The sequence below is a fragment of the Procambarus clarkii genome, chromosome 22, assembly GCF_040958095.1.
Source record: "Procambarus clarkii isolate CNS0578487 chromosome 22, FALCON_Pclarkii_2.0, whole genome shotgun sequence".
Lineage (NCBI taxonomy): Eukaryota > Metazoa > Arthropoda > Malacostraca > Decapoda > Cambaridae > Procambarus > Procambarus clarkii.
The window spans coordinates 25,763,390-25,785,001 of record NC_091171.1 but is presented as its reverse complement, the minus strand read 5'-3'; the positions used below and the strand labels follow the sequence as shown (position 1 = coordinate 25,785,001).

Genomic DNA, 21,612 nt, shown 5'->3' with positions numbered 1-21,612 from the left:
TGAGAGAGAGAGAGAGAGAGAGAGAGAGAGAGAGATTGAGAGATTGAGATTTTCTAGTGTGCAGTAAACATGCGACTAAATTGTTGCTTCATAAGTGTTAATGTGTGTAAAGGTGGGGACGGGCTGGGACTCCTGTGGTAGTCACACTGTACCCCCATCAGTGCTGGGGCAGCAGTGTGAAATATGCCAAGTATGTGATGGGGCAATGGGCCAAATCTGACGTCACGATGCTACTTACTGTGCCATGTCTGCAGACATTGGGTTGGGAAAATATATATATATATATATATATATATATATATATATATATATATATATATATATATATATATATGTATATATATATATATATATATATATATATATGTATATATATGTATATGTATATATATGTATATATATATATATATATATATATATATATATATATATATATATATATATATATATATATATATATATATATATATATATATATATATATATATGAGTCATAAAGACACTTTGTCTTCTCACGTTGGCTAATATTCTGGTGTTGAAGTCATAAATTCCTCCTTTGTTCCAACAATATTTCTAATGTTTGGTGGTTGAGTATTGAACACCTGTGGACTCCTGAGGCTCATTAAGTTCTCTCTCTGCTCCTGGCGCACCTACACCTCGCTGGTTCTACTCTGTATTGCCTTCCGTGTCTTTCGCTCCAGTATGTTGTTATTCTACTGTACAAAGTTAATGCGAGTAATGCAGTACTTAAGGTGAGACAAACAGCGGTGATTTAAATAATATTAACATTCGTGTGGGATCCCTGGATTTGAGTGTTCTCATATTCCACCTTATCATTTTCCCGCCTGCCACTATTTGCTTGGTAATACGCTATATTTTCTTAATATACATAGCTGCACCAACATATCTACACACACCTCAACATTGGGATATTCTCAGTTGTCTGTTACATAATGTTTCGCAATGAAGCCAGTCGTGTTTTACCGTTTTCACAAGAATAGTTGAAGGCCTTTAATTTCAATTTGGAATGAGTGTCCTCTAACCATTCCAGTATGTAAATTGTCATTATTTTAACTGCTAGTTTAAAAATTACAATTTGCAATGAGATAGATTGATCCCTAATCTCTAAATCAGTACACCAGAGTCCAACATATAGAATGGCTTCAATAGTTTTTGCAGTGTGTTAAGATTATTTCGAGGCATAACGGACCTGCCAGAAAAATCTCCCAGTCGAAATACACCAAGTTGAATAACCTCATTCATCATTACCAAGACACAAGGGTCAAACACCAGAGGCTTGTGGCCTGATTGTTGTCTTAACACTATAAAGCTCTGGTAATGCTGGACTGTACTCACCTATTTGTGCTTGCGGGGGTTGAGCTCTGGCTCTTTGGTCCCGTCAATCAACAGGTGTACAGGTTCACCTGTTCACTGTGTACTACCAGCAGTGTGTGCACTTCCACCGCCACTTCAGGCACTCAACAACACTATACAAATTACATACAACACCCACGAGAATACAACAGTGGGGATAACTGGGAATTAAGCCCTTACCAGACGCCTGTGACACTAGAACACCTTCAGCGAAGCTTGGGTTGGAGAGAGTGCGAGAACTGCAACAAATTACGCTGGAGGGAACCTGATACACGGAGGTGTACACTCGGGCCGGAGAGGTATCAGGAAGTACTTCTCCAGCGTAAGTCTTCACCAAAGGGGGCAGATTTAGTGAACACTTTCAGTAGGAAGCTTGGCAGGAAACGTGAAAAACGGATTTAATGTATTATTTAGTTGCTGGAAGGGCGGGGTTTAAGCAACCCGTTCTCGCAAATTTAATAAGTCAATATTGACTTATTAGTTGCGTGCATAGGTGACATACTAAACATAATAGTTTCCCTTGAAAAGCTTCATAGAAAACACCGACCATACCTAACCTACTTAGTATGTTAAAATAAGCATCTTATAGCTTCGTAATTACAATTGTTACTTAACCTATTATAGGTATAGGTTAGGTAATAATTGTAATTACGAAGCAATAAGATGCTTATCTTAACATACTAAGTAGGTTAGGTAAGGTCGGTGTTTTCTATGAAGCTTTTCAAGGGAAACTATTATGTTAAGTATGTCACCTATGCACATATTTAATAAGTCAATATTGACTTATTAAATTTCCGAGAACGGGTTGGTTGAGAGCTAGCGTTCGATCCTGCAAGGGTATCTAGGTGTGCATATTACACACTATCATAAAAGCATAATTTTACCCTTCAGTTTAACCACAGCTACCACTGGAAACGCCACATTTACTACAGACAGCCATAAAAACAATAGCAACTACCACTTTAGCCTTAAACATGTCAACGAAGACCACACAGCCACAAGCGCCTCAACCATCCACACACAGTTAGCACTGCAAATACCACCACCACCACCCAGTCACCACTGCACCTAACACCACGACCACCACCACCACCCAGTTACCACTGCAGCTAACACCACCACCACAACCACCACTACTGCACCTAACACCACAACCACCACTACTGCACCTAACACCACAACCACCACTACTGCACCTAACACCACAACCACCACTACTGCACCTAACACCACAACCACCACTACTGCACCTAACACCACAACCACAACACCAGTACAATCACCACATGCTCATTACAATCAGTGGTGGTTGCAGCAGCCTGTGCTCATAACAACGTCCTGTAATCATTACCTCCCATGCTCCGACTATACCACCATGTTCATGTTGAGATATACAGACCTTGAGATTCCTTTCTCGGTCGCTCTAGGCGCGAAATATCGCTCAGAAATCCAAATGGCGCGATAGCTTTCGCTCGTGTTCTATATCTGTTGCTTCTGAGGTAGAGCTCGTATAGCTTGAAGCTCTAACATTATTTATAATGCAGTTATATATGCTGTGTTTGTGTTAACGTGTTTGTGTAATGGATTTTGTTCTTTTCATCTCTTGGCCTAGTGTACGTGAAACTCCAGAGGTTAGGATAAGAATTGACGTCAATATACACAAAGCGCGAGTGTTTAGTTTCTTCCCGAGGAGCGCTGTGCTTATCTGTTGTGGCCGTGGTTCAGATCCAGATCCCTCTGGTGTTGACGGATGCAGCTGTGACTGTGGATAGTGTAACGTCCCCCTCCCCTTTCTCTTTATTATTAGCTTAACTTGCTAGCCTCGACTACGAGGGGGAGATTGCCTACCCTGACGAGCCATAGAGTGGCTGGGCAGTCCCCACTCCCGACTAAAAGGACAGGCAAGGCTAAGTGTGTTTCATTCTTTTAATGAGAGCTGTTGGGCTTTCGGGGCTTGTTCTCCCAGGTATGACTACCACCGCTGTAGGGAGCCGAGCCGAGGTTGTAATTTTACCCCGAAAATAAGACTATTAACCATAAAAGTTATATGGATGTGTTTATACGGCGCCAACGGGCACGTTGTTACGGTGTCATGGAAAATTATTCAATCAGCCCCCCACGGCTGATGATAAAAGACTCATTTTCTTTACATGTTCCAGTCGTGCACCTTTGCTCAGCCCTTTGTCCACTTTCTCGTCTTAAAAAATTGTACCTTAATGTACACCTTCACGTGAGTACGTAAAATATAATGTTAAATATGCTAGATGGGTGCACACTGGGCACAGAGCCGCCTCGTGACCTCTCGGCCAGCGGCGAACTTTAGCGTACTCCTATTGAGGAGTGTGAGAATGTGAAACTCAGTCAAGGTTGTTGGCGCAAGAAGTAGGGAGGACACGGCGCCGGGATGATGACGAACAGCCTTGTTATCATGACCCCTCGCATCATACTCTGGGTCAGCCAGCCAGGTTTGTCTGGCAAGTGGTTGATGAACCCGAACCCTAGCACTGGTCTAGTTGCAAAGTGCTACTAGCTGGGGTTTCCAACCTTTTGTGTGCCCCGCATCCCCTAGAAAATGCTTGATTTATGTTCATAACCCCTATAAAAGTTATATCACATGTGAAGATAACATTCTGTTGTATTTTGTACGTTATTCATTAGCGGATCATTTTGGGGAACCGCGACACAGTCTTCCTTTTTGTCACACTCGCTGACACCTCAAACTCCCCTTAGTGTGGGCACACCAGGTTGGGAACCCCTGCCTGTAGATAGGCTTAGGCGTTATCGTAGGAGCCGCTAGTATATAAATTGGCTTGCCATTATAGGCGTCAGAAATATGTAATAATTGTGTATAGTTGATTAAAATTTGCCAGCACAAAAGTGGAGGAGACACTACAAATTGGACATAGTTTGTACAATAATTTGTTGGATAATGCGCTATATAATTGGTAGATAAGCTTACTCAGGAGGCTAATCTACTGGGTTTAATTTTAACTATAGGTGAGAAGTTGGTAAAAGTAAATGGCACACTGTGATACGGGCGATCGAAAACTGATGGAATAATGATATAACAAATTACCTAAAATAAACTATATTTTTATCTTGCTTATCGCCAAAAATATAACGCAGAGAATTAATCACAATACATTACGTTGCGAGGTGAAGCAGACACACTCATTCTTCCTGGCAATCATAATTATGATATGTATTGAATTAATAATTTTATGGAGGGCCCGATAAAGAAGGCAAGAAACAAACGTAACTTTTAAGTCTTGGTAATTACCCTAAGATATAAGATATGTTAGATATATGTAAGATATGTTATACTCGTTAGAATTTCAGAACATTCTATCCATAGTAGCTATAATTACTATTGTTTTTGGAGGCTTTGGTTGTATTTGAGACATTAAGGAACAAGTGTGTGGTTGAGAGCGGGTGTGAACTGCCTCCAGATGCACAGGTTAAAGATGTGTTAGCCAGGTGGGCCTCACCGGGCCCAGCGCCGGCCCACTCCACTCTACTCAGCCCAGGCTCGGCGGGGCTGTGGCCCACAGGCCCACCTACTACACATGAAGTGCGACGGCTTCTAGACAACTTCATCTGGTCTGTGTTTTATTTTATTAAGTGCTAGTTTTTCCTTCCCCCCCCCCCCCTTTGGCAGATATTAAAGTGAACCCTTTCCAAGTAGTAGTAGTGGTGGTGGGGGAGGGAGACGACCCCACGACCCCAACACTCACGTACCGACAGGATGCACAAGGTGGGGGAGGGAGACGACCCCAACACTCACGTACTGACAGGATGCACAAGGTGGGGGAGGGAGACGACCCCAACACTCACGTACTGACAGGATGCACAAGGTGGGGGAGGGAGACGACCCCAACACTCACGTACTGACAGGATGAACAGGGAGGGAGAGGGCAAGACAGTTCATGACAACGAATTTGGGAAATTGAAATAATTTGTGTGTGTGTGTGTGTGTGTGTGTGTGTGTGTGTGTGTGTGTGTGTGTGTGTGTGTGTGTGTGTGTGTGTGTGTGTGTGTGTGTGAATAAAGCTGTCCTTCCACCTTTGATGATCAAGTAATATATATCGTCTCCACCTAACCAGAGACAATGTAGGATCTTGAGACGTATCTGCAACCACACAAGTCTGTTGATGGGTCAGGTGCTTTATCTTGGGTAACTTGGCGATAATATAAGGGGCGGGGGAAGATGAAGTATATAGCTGGTGTAGGGTAGACCTGTTGGCGAGTAACCTTTGCCGACCTTAGTGAGCCGTCCTGCACCATGTTTCACAGCTCTACCACAACCCTCGCAACAATCTGTTGGACCGAGTAATCACAAATCAAGTCTGGTCCCAGGCCAGGTTTGGATGAGAACTTTCAACCCCCTCTGGTATACTCCAGGTATTACCCGGACACGAGAAAGCAATGCGATATACCCCAGACATATAATTACCCGACACAATCAACATGCTAGAAAGTAGATATATGGCTGGACCTTTTAAAATGTTTGTAGACCCTGGATGTGGTAGCGTTACAAATGTTTATTTTATATCTTTATGGCGTATTTTGTTTAAATGTTTAATTGTGGTAAACAATGCCCTGGTGGCGAACATGCCACTCACTTCCCCGGGAGAGTAAACAATCTCGCATCTTGATTAATAATCAGTAGGCTGTCTTCCTTCATCATTTACTACACGGTTTTATGCCCCCACATTTGTATTTGGTTACCCTTGTCTGTATGTATAAAGGAGTCCAGTCAGCGCAGTTGTAAATCTTGTGATTGTGAGATGCTTTTAAACTTATAAATCTTTTAATACACGCTCCCTTAGTACTTGTAATTTGTCATTAATAGCGCTAAATGTAATATTTATTAACTTGTAGGCGAAGGGAAGGGCGCCTGAGTGGCCTTAATGCTGCTAACAAACTATGAGAGCCACTCAGGATTGACTTCCAGGCGGCCTCGTTGCTCAAGCTGCCCTTGATCTTAATCTGTTGACTCTCTTGTACACAAGAGTGGGAGCCCACCTTCACCCATAATTCTTCCTGTTCTCGCCTCTCCTTCACAACCACCTCAGTGTCCTCCAGGACTCCAGTCTCTCACTGTGCTCACCCTTCACACCCGAAACCAAATTGGTTGAATCGCTCAAAGCTTCACCTTCACTTCCCATTCCTAGCATCCATCTTCATGGGTTCGAAACTCTAGTTTTGTATCGTCTTTGTTTAGCTTGTACAAGTGAAGGCATTTAACAGCAGTAAATCTTTTAACATATAATTCGCACGCCCTTTTATATTGTGATATTAAGCACGAAGAAAATAGTGTTAAATAGTTTTTAAGGCTACCTTGTGTAGGTTCCGGGGATCAACGACCCCGCAGCCCGGTCTCTGATCAGGCCTCCCTGTTGGTCGTCTGGTCAACCAGGCTGTTGGACGCGGCTGCTTGCAGCCTGACGTATGAATCATAGCCTGGTTCATCAGGTATTCTTTGGAGGTGTTTATCAAGTTTGGAGGTGTTTGTCAAGGACTCGCAAATGTCACATGAAGTGGTGCAGGTGTGTACTCGCCTAATTGTACTTGTCTAATTGTGCTTGCGGGGGTTGAGCTTTGGCTCTTTGGTCCCGCCTCTCAACTGTCAATCAACTGATGTACAGATTCCTGAGCCTACTGGGCTCTTATCATATCTACATTTGAAACTGTGTATGGAGTCAGCCTCCACCACATCACTGCCTAAACACTGCTGCTGTGTGGGGGACTGCTTAGTCAAGTACATCTTTATAATGATTGTTTAGAGATGCATTTTGTGGCAGATGACACAGTGGTGGGAAGGACTGACGAGGGATGGTGGAAGCCAGCAAGTTAAGGCAGGTGTAGCAAGGAAGGAACGTGTTTGAGCAGGTGCGAGCGAGCAGCAGTAAATACGTGGCAGTTGTGGATGGAAAGGCGCAGGTGGGAACTGTGAGGGTGTCACCCACTGTGGTGTTGGTCACGGTCCACTTGTCTATCCATTTTATTAATATTCTTATGACACTTGGTGCGAGACGAGATGCCACATCTCTTGGCGCAACTTTAACGTTCTTGTACATATTAACTACGTCCCTCTGGCGGTCGTCTCCCTGGGGCTGGTGGCTCCTGCCAGGCCTTCTGGGAGTGCTTGCCCACCTCTCCTCACCTGAGGTATTCCCTCGCCCACTGGTCCTACACTCACTCCTTTTAATATTTCGCTTCTTTTTACTAGTCAGTGTCACTTCTTGATTCCATTATAAAACTGCCTAACTTTCCTATCTGTGCTCTTTCAAGTGTGCTTTCCACATTCTCATTGCAAGGTAATTGCTCGTCCAATCTTTGTCACCTTCAGTTCATTTGCTTGCCAACTCTCCCTCGAGGCCTTGATCATGTCCGTCTTTGTTTGGATATTGGTTTAAAAATCCGCCCACAACATATTTCCTTGTTAGGCTTTTATTATTGTATTATCTTTACGCTGGTCATTTTAAGCCTTATAGTCGATTATTTTTCAACTTTTCCCTATAGTAAGGAGGGATGCATTGTCTTCCCTGTCGTTCACCTGTCAGAGGCGATCTAATTGATGAAGATGAAGCCACCCAAGAGGTGGCGCGGGCATGTATAGCCTCTAAGAGACGATCTATATTATGTCTGGTATATATAGTCGGCGGTCAGGAAACAAGGTCACTCATTTGTTATAACGTATTAATGATGTTGAACATATATATCATATTGAGAGAGGAGCGGCACGGCACACTACATGGAAGCTGCAACATGGTAACTAACGCTTGCACAAGCTGTTCATGGTAGCGCTTTTTGGGCGTCGGTGCTCTCAAGGCTGGTTGTGGGGGCGGGGCGCGGCCTACAGGAGCACTTCCACGCATGGGCAGTCTCTCTTTAATCTAGGAATGGCGGCCTTGTATACAGGCAGCAGCAGTGTCAGGGCCTTGATAATGGCTTCCATGTGTTGTAATGTTATGCATCTGAGGTGGGTAGTGAAGGTCTTCCCTGGGGAAGAGAGAGGTTCAATAGACTATTTGCTCAACATTCAGCTTGTTGATGTAGCGGCAGATGGCTGCCATGCCACACAGGTGGGTGTGTGTGCACTTCCACCTGATCGCACTATCGATCGATCACGTCGCACTGCGACAAGTCTAGATCGTGTGTGGATGATTGTTGATGCACTCCTTAGTTATAATATAGTGCTGGCGCACCGTGATTAGTCATTTGCTGTAATAGGAAGAGTTTAATGTTAAGTTGTATAAGATAGGTTACATCTTGAGTGAGATAAGTGAGTACCTTACCTCACCTTGAGTGATACCCTGAGTGAGATAAGTGAAGTATTGTTTTTATAAGATTATCGTGGGGAAACAAAGGTTGTTGAAGTATAGGAGTGACTTGTTTAAATTTAGTTGAACGGTGTATGATATTCACAACTGGGTTGCCAACACTTGCAATTACTTGGCTGATCAGGTCCAGCCTTCATACAGTACTAAAAACAAACACATTCACACCCTTCCTATCTACCTCTTAAATTTTTATTTTCTAAAAGATGGGTTCCAGTGCAACTTTTACAAAGTAATTGCAGTGAGTACTTGATGACCAAACCACAAATCAGAAGATGGAGAAGCGACGACGTTTCGGTCCGTCGTGGACCATTATAAAGTCATGTGATGGTCCAGGACGGACCGAAACGTCGTAGCTTCTCTATCTTCTGAGTTGTGGTTTGGTCGTCATTTGGGCCACGTTGTGACTCGTCGTCTCCTCAGTGAGTACTTGTTGTATAGTAAAGTGATAAATTATATGGGTTAAGATATTCAATATATATTTTTTAATTCTTGTGACGTGATCATTTTGTAACCCACAAATTAGATATTAAGAATTAGGCAGAAGTATCAGGCAAGCAATTAAACATGCACAAGAAGAAGAAGAATTAAACGGGGTTTCCTTGGGTCTTCCTGCTCTCCCGATCAAGTAAATTAACTTGGGATAAATTGTGCTATAAATTGCCATCCACACTTCCGTGGAATAAACATTCCATTCACCTGGACTGTATTCACCACGGTTCGAGACCCATTCAGTGGGGGTGAATGGAATAAATTGTGGTAGTTAATGTGTTGCAGTATTCCGCCCTAGCCAGTGTCTTAGTGGCCCTAGCCGGTGTTCTAGTGGCCCTAGCTAGTTTCTTAGTGACACTAGCTAGGTCTTACTGTCACTTTTGGCGTGCCATTTCTGCCTGGGAAAGTTCATTATCCAACCTAACATCTTTCTTTCAGTAGTAAACTGTGAAGAGTTCAACCTTTAAATACAGTAATTAATATATGCATGAATCAATAGCCATGCATGAACAATGTAATTACGAACGATTAATTTTAACCGATGTTAGAATCGTCTTTTGTCGAGTCTTGTTCTTTGTGGGCAGTTAGGCTGAGTGTGTGTTTCACACTAACGAGTGTATTCTTCGCGCTAACCTTGAGGTGCTTCCGGGGCTTAGCATCCCCGCGGCCCGGTCGTCGACCAGGCCTCCTAACTGGAAGGTTTCAACATAACCAATATGCAAAATGTAATCCATAAATGTGTGGGTGGGGTGCGCGCGCTCACGCGTGTATATATATTAAACTAACTTCTAAATATACATTAATGCAGAAAAGGTATTGTCAAACTTTGAAAAGTTGTAATTTTTGTTATTAAAAAATGTTGCTATGCATAGTAAGGGAAGGAAGGGGCCAGGGTGAGCGGCAGTGTAGGTGGTCAACACGGTGACGGTGCACGAGGTGGGGCACCCGCTACGGTGTGTTGTACACAGTCGTGGCAGCAGTTCCAAGATAATGTTAAACAAAAACATTGTCGCCTTAGGTCTAAGCACACTGGTATTTTTCCCGTAGTAGCTTGTGTTAGTATGACGTTGTTGTATGTGTGTATTTAAAGGCGTGCTTGTGCGCATGTGCGTACTGTTGTTGGCAATACAGTAGTGATATCCAAGCACTGTCGTTCATAATGCTATTATGATGTGACCAACACGACAAGCTTGGATATTTGTCTGCTTCCTGGGGTTTTGTGTTCATATATATTATGTTATGTTTTGATTATTTACTTGTATATATTCGCCAACATGCATGACTTTAATAAGTGTGTGTGTGTGAATCACGAAAATTAACGTGATGAAAAATGTGACAGTGTCAGACCACGGAGGAACAATTTCCTTAAGTACTTTCGTATATAAATACATCTTAAGAAGGAATCTAATTAATCATTCCTTCTGAAGCTGTATTAATATACGAAAGTACTTAAGGAAATTCCTGTTTCAGTTCTTCCTCTGTGGTCTGACAATGTCATGTGTGTGTGTGTGTGTGTGTGTGTATGTATGTATGTATGTATGTATGTATGCATGTATGTATGTATGTATGTATGTATGTATATATATATATATATATATATATATATATATATATATATATAATATTATATAATTATGCATACATACATGGGGCCACGTGAGCAACACAAATGCGAACAAGTGTGAATGGTCTCCAAGCATATATGCAACTGAAAACTCCACACCCCAGAAGTAACTCGAACCCAGACCGCCAGGAGCAATATGCAACTGGTGTACATGGTATCTTAACCACTCGATCAACAGTGACCGTATAAAAGACGATGATAGCCGAGGCTATTTGACCACCGTCCCGACGGCTTTGATGGTACTCTTGGGAATAATTATTTCATCAAATCACCTCACTTTGTGGGTCCACGTGAGCAACACAAAGTGAGATAATTTGATGAAATAACTATGTTCAAGATTCTCATCAAAGTGCCGTCGGGACGGTGATGAAATAGCCTCGGCTATCATCGTCTTTTGTACGGTCACTGATGGTCGAGTGGGTAAGGTACCGTGTACACCAGCTGCATATTGCTCCTGGCGTTCTGGGTTAGTCATTTATGGGGTGTGTGTATATTAGCAGCAGGTTTTCATTTATACATGTTTCATTGAATATGACTCCATATTTCCTTGTAATGTGTACTGTATATAACAGTGCAAGTGTGCATGTATATAATTTATTCCAATAGTTGTCTCGGACACTAAAGCTACTTTTTATTTTTGTTTAATGTTGTTGCGTCACTATAAAGTATTAACCCGTCGTCCAGATACGAGAGTACTTGTGGCAACTATTGGCCGAACGTGCAAAAATTCCCTATAACTTACCCACTCACTCCCCCTCCCCCTCCTTACCCCTCCCCAGCCCTACCCCCTTCCCATCCTCTTATAACAAAATTTTTGTATTATTAATTTTGTAGAGGGTACGAGGAAGAAGGCAACAACCAAATGTAAACATTCATAGGCCTAGTACAGAGCATATATATATATATATATATATATATATATATATATATATATATATATATATATATGCGGAAAATCCACAGAGAAATATGAAATGAGGTGAACGTTTCGGCTTTGTTAAAGCCTTTGTCAACACCAGACTGACTAAGGAGAAGGGAGAAGGGGGGAAGATATATAGGCCGACACCTGACCACCCCATCCCAAGGGTTGGTCAGGTGTAATTAACCAAAAACAGGTATAGCTTAGCTTAGAATGGTCAAAGAGGATTAAGCGGTCAGAGAATAAGGATGAAAGATTAAAGAAAAGCCTCATGAACACACAATATATGAATATACAATTATAATGAGACATTGTAAGCCTCTCTATCAAAGTTGTTTCTTAAACTGTTGTGCAATATTATAACTTAAAAATGGATCAAGTTTGTACATTCCAGTACTAACATTAAGAAGATTTGGACACTGACTGATTAGAGCAGACTCAATCAAATTCCGTTCCACGAAATCCCCACAATTGGTAATGCTTTTTGCCCCAAGCAAGCAAGCGAAATCCAATTGTGGGGATTTCGTGGAACGGAATTTGATTGAGTCTGCTCTAATCAGTCAGTGTCCAAATCTTCTTAATGTTAGTACTGGAATGTACAAACTTGATCCATTTTTAAGTTATAATATTGCACAACAGTTTAAGAAACAACTTTGATAGAGAGGCTTACAATGTCTCATTATAATTGTATATTCATATATTGTGTGTTCATGAGGCTTTTCTTTAATCTTTCATCCTTATTCTCTGACCGCTTAATCCTCTTTGACCATTCTAAGCTAAGCTATACCTGTTTTTGGTTAATTACACCTGACCAACCCTTGGGATGGGGTGGTCAGGTGTCGGCCTATATATCTTCCCCCCTTCTCCCTTCTCCTTAGTCAGTCTGGTGTTGACAAAGGCTTTAACAAAGCCGAAACGTTCACCTCATTTCATATTTCTCTGTGGATTTTCCGCATAAAATGATCAGTGTTTTGTGATCGTCAATTGCATATATATATATATATATATATATATATATATATATATATATATATATATATATATATATATATATATATATATATATATATATATATATATATATATACTAAATTAGGCCTCAGATGGCGTATGGTTGCTAGTTTAGGCTTAGTGCGGGTTGTTGTTTATCAGTCACAGCTGGCACAAGTACTCTCATTTTTGGCTTGAAGGTGAAATACTTTATATATTATTTTCTGTAAATAATAATTACTTTTAATGTATAATAACTTTATTGTATGATGTAATGATTTAAATATTTAAGTGTAATAATTGGTGGTATTATATTTTTAAAGTTCTTTATATTTTTATTTGCAAATTGTATTATAAAGGTAATATTGTATACAGGTGTTTGATCCGTGTCCTGCTTACATTTGTTTTGCAGGTGAGTGAGAGCAAGGCGTCGAGCAAGGCCGCCGAGAAGGGACACCGAGTTAGGGTGAGGAATTGTGTTTTGCACGTAGACTTGTGTCAACTTTACTTGTTAGTGCGAGCCATGGGTGTGATGCTGGCCTCCCTCTGTGTGTTGTGTTGTGTGTTGTGTGTGTGTGTGAGTGAGAGGGGTGAGTGAGTGAGAACGAATCATTACCCGCTAATCTCTCCCAGCTCTCTCCTGCTTGTGAGTTTGTGCTGTGGTGTTGAGTACTTTTTGCCTACTAATTCTCACACGACACTTTCATAGTGTTACCTGTGTGTGTATTTTAGCAGCATGATAATTTCCCAAGCGTGATTCAGCCTTGGGTGAGTCAGAAGGTACACTCACTGCAGCGCTGGCTGCCTCTCGTCACATCCATGGCTCACACTTAGTATAACACTTAACACTCTCTCTCTCCCTCTCTTTTAAAGTGCACACCAGTTGACTTGATAAATCACACATACATATACATACTCGGCAGGACACTAGAAAAGGGTTGTACCAACTTTAACTGTTACCTCATATCTGGGGGATATGGATATGATGGTGGCGAGGAGGATGAAGGATATGTACCTAGAGGTGGGTAAAGGGTCTGAAGCCAAGGAGGAGGCAGAGGTAGAAGAGTAGTGATCATATGACACCTCACCTAGCGAGGTTTACTGCTTGCTGTTGTGTTGTGTGTTAGCTGTTGTCGTCAACTATTCTTTTATGCAGCTTCCTCTTGATCAAGTTATCCAGCTTATTTAATTTTACTTGTTAAATATTTGTCATCCCTGATGATATACTTGGCTGACATAAATGTAAGTGGCATACCGTACCGCGCTTGTCACATTGCTGCAGGGCCTCAGACTGTAGCAGCAGCAGCACTTGCCCCACAGGGTATGTGCATGGGGCTCGTGGCCCCTGGCTTTCCTGGAGAGGTAGATATTAATTCCTTACTAGTCAGTATACTAATATTGAAAATCTAAGACCATAATAATTCTGACTATTGACGATAATCATAATAGGTACTGTACTATCTGAACAGGAGGATGGGTTGCAAATAATACATGGAAAATACTGGAGGGCCAGTTCCCAAATCTGCACAGTAAAATAACAACAGACTGGAGTAAACGATATGGAAGAAAATGCAGCATAGAACCAGTGAAGGACAGAGGTGCCATGGGCACAATCAGAGAACACATCAGAGGTCCGCGGTTGTTCAACATCCTTCCAGCGAGCATAAGAAATATTGCCGGACAACCGTGGACATCTTCAAGAGAAAACTGGATAATTTTCTTCAGGAAGTGCCGGACCAACCGGCCTGTGGTGGATATGTGGGCCTGCCGGCCGCTCCAATGAACAGAATTCCGCATCCAGGTACAATCTAGTATTCAATACTTGTCTTGATACGTTTTTGTGAGATATATTTATCTAGATAGATTGGTCTTAGTTCGAGCAGAAAGGACTTCTTGAGGTTATCTTGAGATGATTTCGGAACTTAGCGTCCCCGCGGCCCGGTTCTCGACCAGGCCTCCTTTTTACACATCTCCAGGAAGCAGCCCGTAGCAGCTGTCTAACTCCCAGGTATCTATTTACTGCTAGGTAACAGGGGCATCAGGGTGAAAGAAACTTTTTGCCCATTTGTCTCCGCCTCCACCGGGGATCAAACCCGGAACCTCAGGACTTCGAATCCGAAGCGCTGTCCACTCAGCTGCCAGGCGCCGAACTACCAACCCAACTGTGAGGACTGCAACTAACGCTGTCGCCGCCTCTCTTAGTCCAGCTGTGTATGGAGGTTGAGCGCCCACGAGCGCCAGCCAGCATGGCTTGGCAGCCTGTATAACCGGATATGAATGACAACGTGATCATTAATAAAAATGAAAGAAACATGAAGCCCAGACCATTCTTCGTGCGTCTTAAGGGCACAGCAGTGAAGTACGTACACGAGGAGAATTTTTTAATTAAATATCAGCAATGAGAGCCGTCCGACGTGATGGCCAAGACATTATTACATGATCTGTGTCGAGACAGTGAAGCCATCATCTACACATTGAGGGAATGCTTCCAGAAACGCTCTCTAATATAAACGTTAGATCTTCACAAAGTTTAATGAATAATTCGTGTAATGTTGTCAATCGTTTAAGTAAAGCGATATATTCTGCAGTCCCGTCATTCTCGGAGATGGGGAAGATCCTTGAGTAAATTGTAGGAGCGTGGTGACTACAATGAGCGGGCCTGCTGCCATAGACAGCCGGTACCGGCAGTTCCGGCTGAGAGAGGTAGTGTGGTTGGCATGCAACACAAGTACCTGGTGTTCCCGTCTTGGGGCGCTGGATGCCAGACCTCCACTTGGTTACCAGGTCCTGTTTACACACGGGCTGGAGCTGCTGCTGCTGCTGCTGGGTGGGTGGGTGACCACCTTCACCACTCATAGTGGCCTAGTATAATGACCATCTAAATAAAAGTTGACCACTGCTAGTAGTTAACTTTGATTTCGAACGGGAAGATCCTGTCATTTGCAATTACCCAACCACTATGACACAGTCATCGAATGCATTAAAAGAAAACCCAAAAGCAGATGTTGTATAGACCAACTTTACAAAGACATAAATGTGACCATGAAGAGAGAGCCATGGAACTAATAGGAAACACGGCCAAAGTAGGGCAATGGAGATTTAATTTCCTGTCAAACAGAAGGCAAATAGTAAGTCGAATAAAACAAAGTCCCAGCACACTTAAAAGCTTAATTCCCCATCTACCTGGTTACCTTGTGGTGGGTCCGAGGATCAACGTCCCTGTGGCCCGGTCTCTGACTAGGCCTCCTGGTAGGTCGTGTGGTTAACCACGCTGTGGGACGCAACTGCTCGCATCGTGATGTATGAGTCACAGCTTGATTGATCAATAATTTGTAGATGTTTATCGAGTTCTCTCTTGATCACAGTGAGAGGTTGGACAGTTATGTTCCTTACATGTAGCGGGAATGTTGAAAAGTCTTGGGCCTTTGGTGTTGATACAGTTCTCTCTCACCATACCCATTCCACCTCTGCATTTCAATGGGGTAGCACATCCTACCATGCCTACTGGTTTCATGTGATGTTATTTCCGTGTGCAGCTTCGGAACCAGTCCCTCTAATATTTTCCATGTTTACGTTATTGTGCATCTCGTCTGCGCTCAAGGGAATACAGATTTAAATCGTTAAATCGCTCCCAATAATTTAATGTTTTATAGAGTGGGTTCTAGCAGTAAAGGATCTATGAACACTCCAGGTCAGCAATTTATCTGGCGTTGAATGGAACTGTTAGTGTGCAACAATATTCCACTAGGGAGCATTAGTGTCTTAAAAAAATCATTAGTATGGCATCCCTTGTTTGAAAGGTTCTTGTTATCCAACCTGTCATTTTTCTTGCAGTCGTGACAGTTTATTGTGTTCTGTAATGGTAAGATCTTCATACATTATTACTACTAGATCCATTAAACTGCGATAGAATATGATTTGACTGCGTTTTATATATGGTTTCCGTTTTATATTAGCTTTTCCATACCGCAGGAGCTAGAATTTATTTTCATTAAACGTCATATTATTTCCTGTTGCCCATTGAAAACCCCAATTAACACCAGATTGGAGGTTGCTGTCTCATCTATAATTGTCTACTCGCATGAAAATCCTAGTGTCATCTGCAAATGATACAGTGCTGTAGTTTGTATCCCTGTCTATCTGATATTAGGATGAGAAAAAGTGCCAGAGCAAGTACGGTAGCTTGGGGGCCTGAGCTTTCATAGATGATACGGATTTTACTGTGTTGACTATTACACTGAACTCTTTTTCGTTAGGAAGTTGAAGATCCATCTCCCTACTTCACCAGTAAAACCTTTTGAGTGCGTTATGTGCGCAATAACACCATGGTCACATTTGTCGAAAGCTTTTGTAAAGTCTGTGTATGATGTTTCTGTGTATGATGATGAAACGCAGATGTTTCTCTAAAACATCTGCGTTTTGCTCGTCTTCCATGGCACCTAAGGCCGTGCCGTAGTGATCTAGCAATAGAGGGGGGCAGGAGCGCCCTGTTCTGAACCTGTGTTGTCCGGGATTATGTAGATAACTGGAAGGCCAAGTCCTAAATTTGGTACCAAGGAACGAAACGTACGGAAGGAAATGTAGAATAGAACCAGTGAGGAGTAGAGGCGCCATAGACACAATCACGATCTCCGCTGTTTTAAATATGTCTGGGATAACACCAGTATCTAGGCTCCGTCTCTATTAAGATATTTAGGGCCTTGGTGTGGTCTTTTGTTCTTCTTGATGAATATAGAACTCCAGGAGTTGCCCTGGTGCAAAGCGTATGGGCTATGGCCACTTCAGAGTCCGATGTGATTAGGGTGACATTCGATACACGGTACCTGCCTGATGGGGTTCTGGGAGTTCTTCTACTCCCCAAGCCCGGCCTGACTTGTGAGAGCTTGGTCCACCAGGCTGTTGCTGGAGCGGCCCGCAGACCCACATATCTACCACAGCCCGCCAGGTCAGGCACTTCTGGCACTAAGAAAACTATCTAGTTTTCTCTTGAAGATGTCCACCGTTGTTCCGGCAATATTTCTTATACTTGCTAGGATTATGTTGAGCATGGTTTGATGATGGTTTCACATTCATAAAGAATTCGTTTGAATCATTGATCTTTAATGTGTTCAGGGCAAAGTCCTTGCACCACTGCTTTTTCTCATTCAAAGATCAGATTTAGATAACACAAGTTACATTTTTGTGTCATCTAAAATCAACATAAAAGTTTCCTTGGCAGAAGACATTGAAGAAATAAGTCTATATAAATGATTAAATACTTCGATTGGGCAACGGAAAATAACTGTTAAATTAATTTGATAAAGTGCAGATACGTAGGTATGGTAAAAGTGAAGAACTTAGACGAAATCCAGGGTATACTATACAATCAGATCTCCTCATAGAAGAAAAATGTGTTAAGAATCTGATGATTAAGAAAATGGTCCCAAAATTACACAGTAAAATAATATACTGGAGCGAGTGATAAGGTAGGAAATACAGAATAGTCAGCCTTTGAGGAGTCGAGGTGCCATATGCACAAAGAACACTGTATGAACATTGTTTGTTCCCGGCTATTCAGTATCGTCCCAGTAAACAAGAAATATTGCCCGAATAAAACTAGAAGATTTAATGAAAATAAAATACACCTTCCTGTAAGAAGCGCTGGATCAACAGAGTTGTAGTGGTAGAGCAACAGCCTGTTGGACCAAGTTACTGCAATTGAAGCCTGGGCATGGTTGTGGTGGGGAGGGAAGGAGAACACTCCAGAACCCACTCCAAGCACACTGCTGAGGAAGGGGGGGGGAATGTGTGACCATGTGCACCACTGCCAGTTGGAGGAATGTGTGACCGTGTGCACCACTGCCAGTGGGAGGAATGTGTGACCATGTGCACCACTGCCAGTGGGAGGAATGTGTGACCGTGTGCACCACTGCCAGTGGGAGGAATGTGTGACCATGTGCACCACTGCCAGTGGGAGGAATGTGTGACCGTGTGCACCACTGCCAGTGGGAGGAATGTTTGACCATGTGCACCACTGCCAGTGGGAGGAATGTGTGACCATGTGCACCACTGCCAGTGGGAGGAATGTGTGACCATGTACACCACTGCCAGTTGGGTATATATTGGCCATCTGCCCCAACCCCAACCCCTTCCTCTTAACTCATTAAACACATTTCTTGGGGCGAGATAGACTACAAATGTTTTGTCTTTCACGAGTTTGCCTCACGTAACAAAGTGTGGTACAAACACACATAACACACCGATTCGCAGTTATTTTCCACGTTGAATTATTTTGAAATATATGTAATGAAGTTGTAGAAGTCTCCGGAGGTGGCAGGGGCTGGGTTTGGGTACCCTGTGGCAGCAGGGGCTGGGTTTGGGTACCCGGGGGCAGCAGGGGCTGGGTTTGGGTACCCTGTGGCAGCAGGGGCTGGGTTTGGGTACCCGGGGGCAGCAGGGGCTGGGTTTGGGTACCCGGGGGCAGCAGTGGCTGGGTTTGGGTACCTGGGGGCAGTAGGGGCTGGGTTTGGGTACCCTGTGGCAGCAGTGGCTGGGTTTGGGTACCTGGGGACAGTAGGGGCTGGGTTTGGGTACCCTGTGGCAGCAGGGGCTGGGTTTGGTTACCCTGTGGCAGCAGTGGCTGGGTTTGGGTACCTGGGGGCAGTAGGGGCTGGGTTTGGGTACCCTGTGGCAGCAGGGGCTGGGTTTGGGTACCCTGTGGCAGCAGGGGCTGGGTTTGGGTACCCTGTGGCAGCAGGGGCTGGGTTTGGGTACCCTGTGGCAGCAGGGGCTGGGTTTGGGTACCCTGTGGCAGCAGTGGCTGGGTTTGGGTACCCTGTGGCAGCAGTGGCTGGGATTGGGTACCCTGTGGCAGCAGGGGCTGGGTTTGGGTACCCGGCTGCGGTAGGGAACATGTTGGGGTATTTTAGATGAGGGGGGGGGGGGGGTAAGCATGGGGAACGGTTGGGGTACAGATAGGCAAGGCAGGCAGCCCACGTACCAGAGTAAACACGCCACTTTCCCTAACAGTGGTACAAAAACCTGGCCCCGCCTCACCTACCTTGGCTTTCTCTGTGTGTGTGTGTGGTGGGTAGACCAACCCCGCTGGGGTCCGCCCCAGGCTCTACACTCAGTAACCTACCTACCTACTCACCCACCTACTTACCTACCCACCTACTTACCTACCCACCTACTTACCTACCCACCTACTTACCTACCCACCTACTTACCTACCCACCTACCCACCTACTTACCTACCCACCTACTTACCTACCCACCTACTTACCTACCCACCTACTTACCTACCCACCTACTTACCTACCCACCCACTTACCTACCCACCCACTTACCTACCCACCCACCCACTTACCTACCCACCCACCCACTTACCCACCCACCCACTTACCCACCCACCCACCCACCCACCCACTTACCTACCTACCCACCTACTTACCTACCCACCTACTTACCTACCCACCTACTTACCTACCCACCTACTTACCTACCCACCTACTTACCTACCCACCCACTTACCTACCCACCCACTTACCTACCCACCCACTTACCTACCTACCCACTTACCTACCCACCCACCCACTTACCTACCCACCCACTTACCTACCCACTTACCTACCCACCCACTTACTACCCACCCACTTACCTACCTACCCACTTACCTACCCACCCACCCACTTACCTACCCACCCACTTACCTACCCACTTACCTACCCACCCACTTACCTACCCACCCACCCACTTACCTACCCACCCACTCACTTACCTACCTACCCACTTACCTACCTACCCACCTACTTACCTACCCACCTACTTACCTACCCACCTACTTACCTACCCACCCACTTACCTACCCACCCACCTACCTACCCACCCACCTACCTCCTACCTACTTGTCTTAATAACTGCACTTGGAGGTCGTCCGGCCGACCACAATGTTACTCTGCCACACGAGTCAACCTGCATACACCCTTGTTCTTCATGTCCAATATGGCTGTGTGGTGGTGAAGGTGGAGGGACAAAACCTGCATCTGCTGTATTTAGTGTCTGTATCACACCAATATCACAGTGTTCATACTTGCCACTCGTACGTTTTATAGCAGCTGCTGCATGTTAATTTGGATAGGGTTTTGTTAAGAGAAAATACACCCAGCCAATATCTCTCTAATCCAATACTCCCTTGCACCCACACTCCCAGCTCCCAATCACAAACGAAACAAAGCCCAGACAAACACGCACGCATGCACATAGACAAGAGTGGACAAGACAAGACAAGCCTGGCCCGAGGCCGGGCTTGTTGGGTAGAATATCTATAGAAAACCTACTCACATCCAGAGTGCACCGGCCATTCACAGAGATGTCGGCAGTTATTGTTGTAGTGTTACAACTAAGTGGAATTGGTAAACGAAGATGAAATAAATCGTTACACATTTGCAATTGTAAATATGATGACGAGAAAACAGCCATTGATGCAAACATAAAGACCTGGGTAAATACTGGTTCGGTAGCAGGGTTGTTTGTTTGTGGAACCACTTACCGGGTAACCTAATAGAAGTAGGTTCCCTTGATTGTTTCAAGCGTAGGTTAGACATGTATATATATGGATGAGATGGGGTGGATATAAATAGCTGCCTCGTATGGGCCAATAGACGTTCTGCAGTTACCTTGATTCATATGTTCTTCGTACAGTATTTCATATTTAGATTGAGTCCTTAGGCTTGAGAGTTGTTAGCACATCAGGTGTTGCTGGATGAAAGTCTAGGCTGGAGCTGGGTTCCCGGAAGCATACACTTGGTGAGTGCACACACACACGCGCACTCTGCGGCGTGCACACGCACGTCGCATTGGTAGAGGTAATTATGGGAGATGAAGTGAAG

The 21,612-nt window shown here is 43.9% G+C and overlaps 1 protein-coding gene across 39 annotated transcripts in view; it reads left to right on the top strand.

Annotated features, from left to right (window-relative positions):
* Nucleotides 1–21,612, top strand: part of LOC123758126 (MAP/microtubule affinity-regulating kinase 3) — a 286,973-nt gene that overhangs the window by 82,358 nt on the left and 183,003 nt on the right. For 32 of the 39 annotated variants that reach the window (XR_006772863.2, XR_006772866.2, XR_011229396.1 and 29 more), the window contains one exon: nucleotides 13,155–13,208. The exons of the other annotated variants lie outside the window; for them this stretch is intronic. Coding sequence is in view for 28 of the 32 variants with exons in the window: in XM_045742310.2 (XP_045598266.1) it covers nucleotides 13,155–13,208 (54 nt within the window). In the remaining 4 variants the exon portion in view is untranslated. The remainder of the gene's footprint in view (nucleotides 1–13,154; nucleotides 13,209–21,612) is intronic. 39 annotated transcript variants of the gene reach the window in all.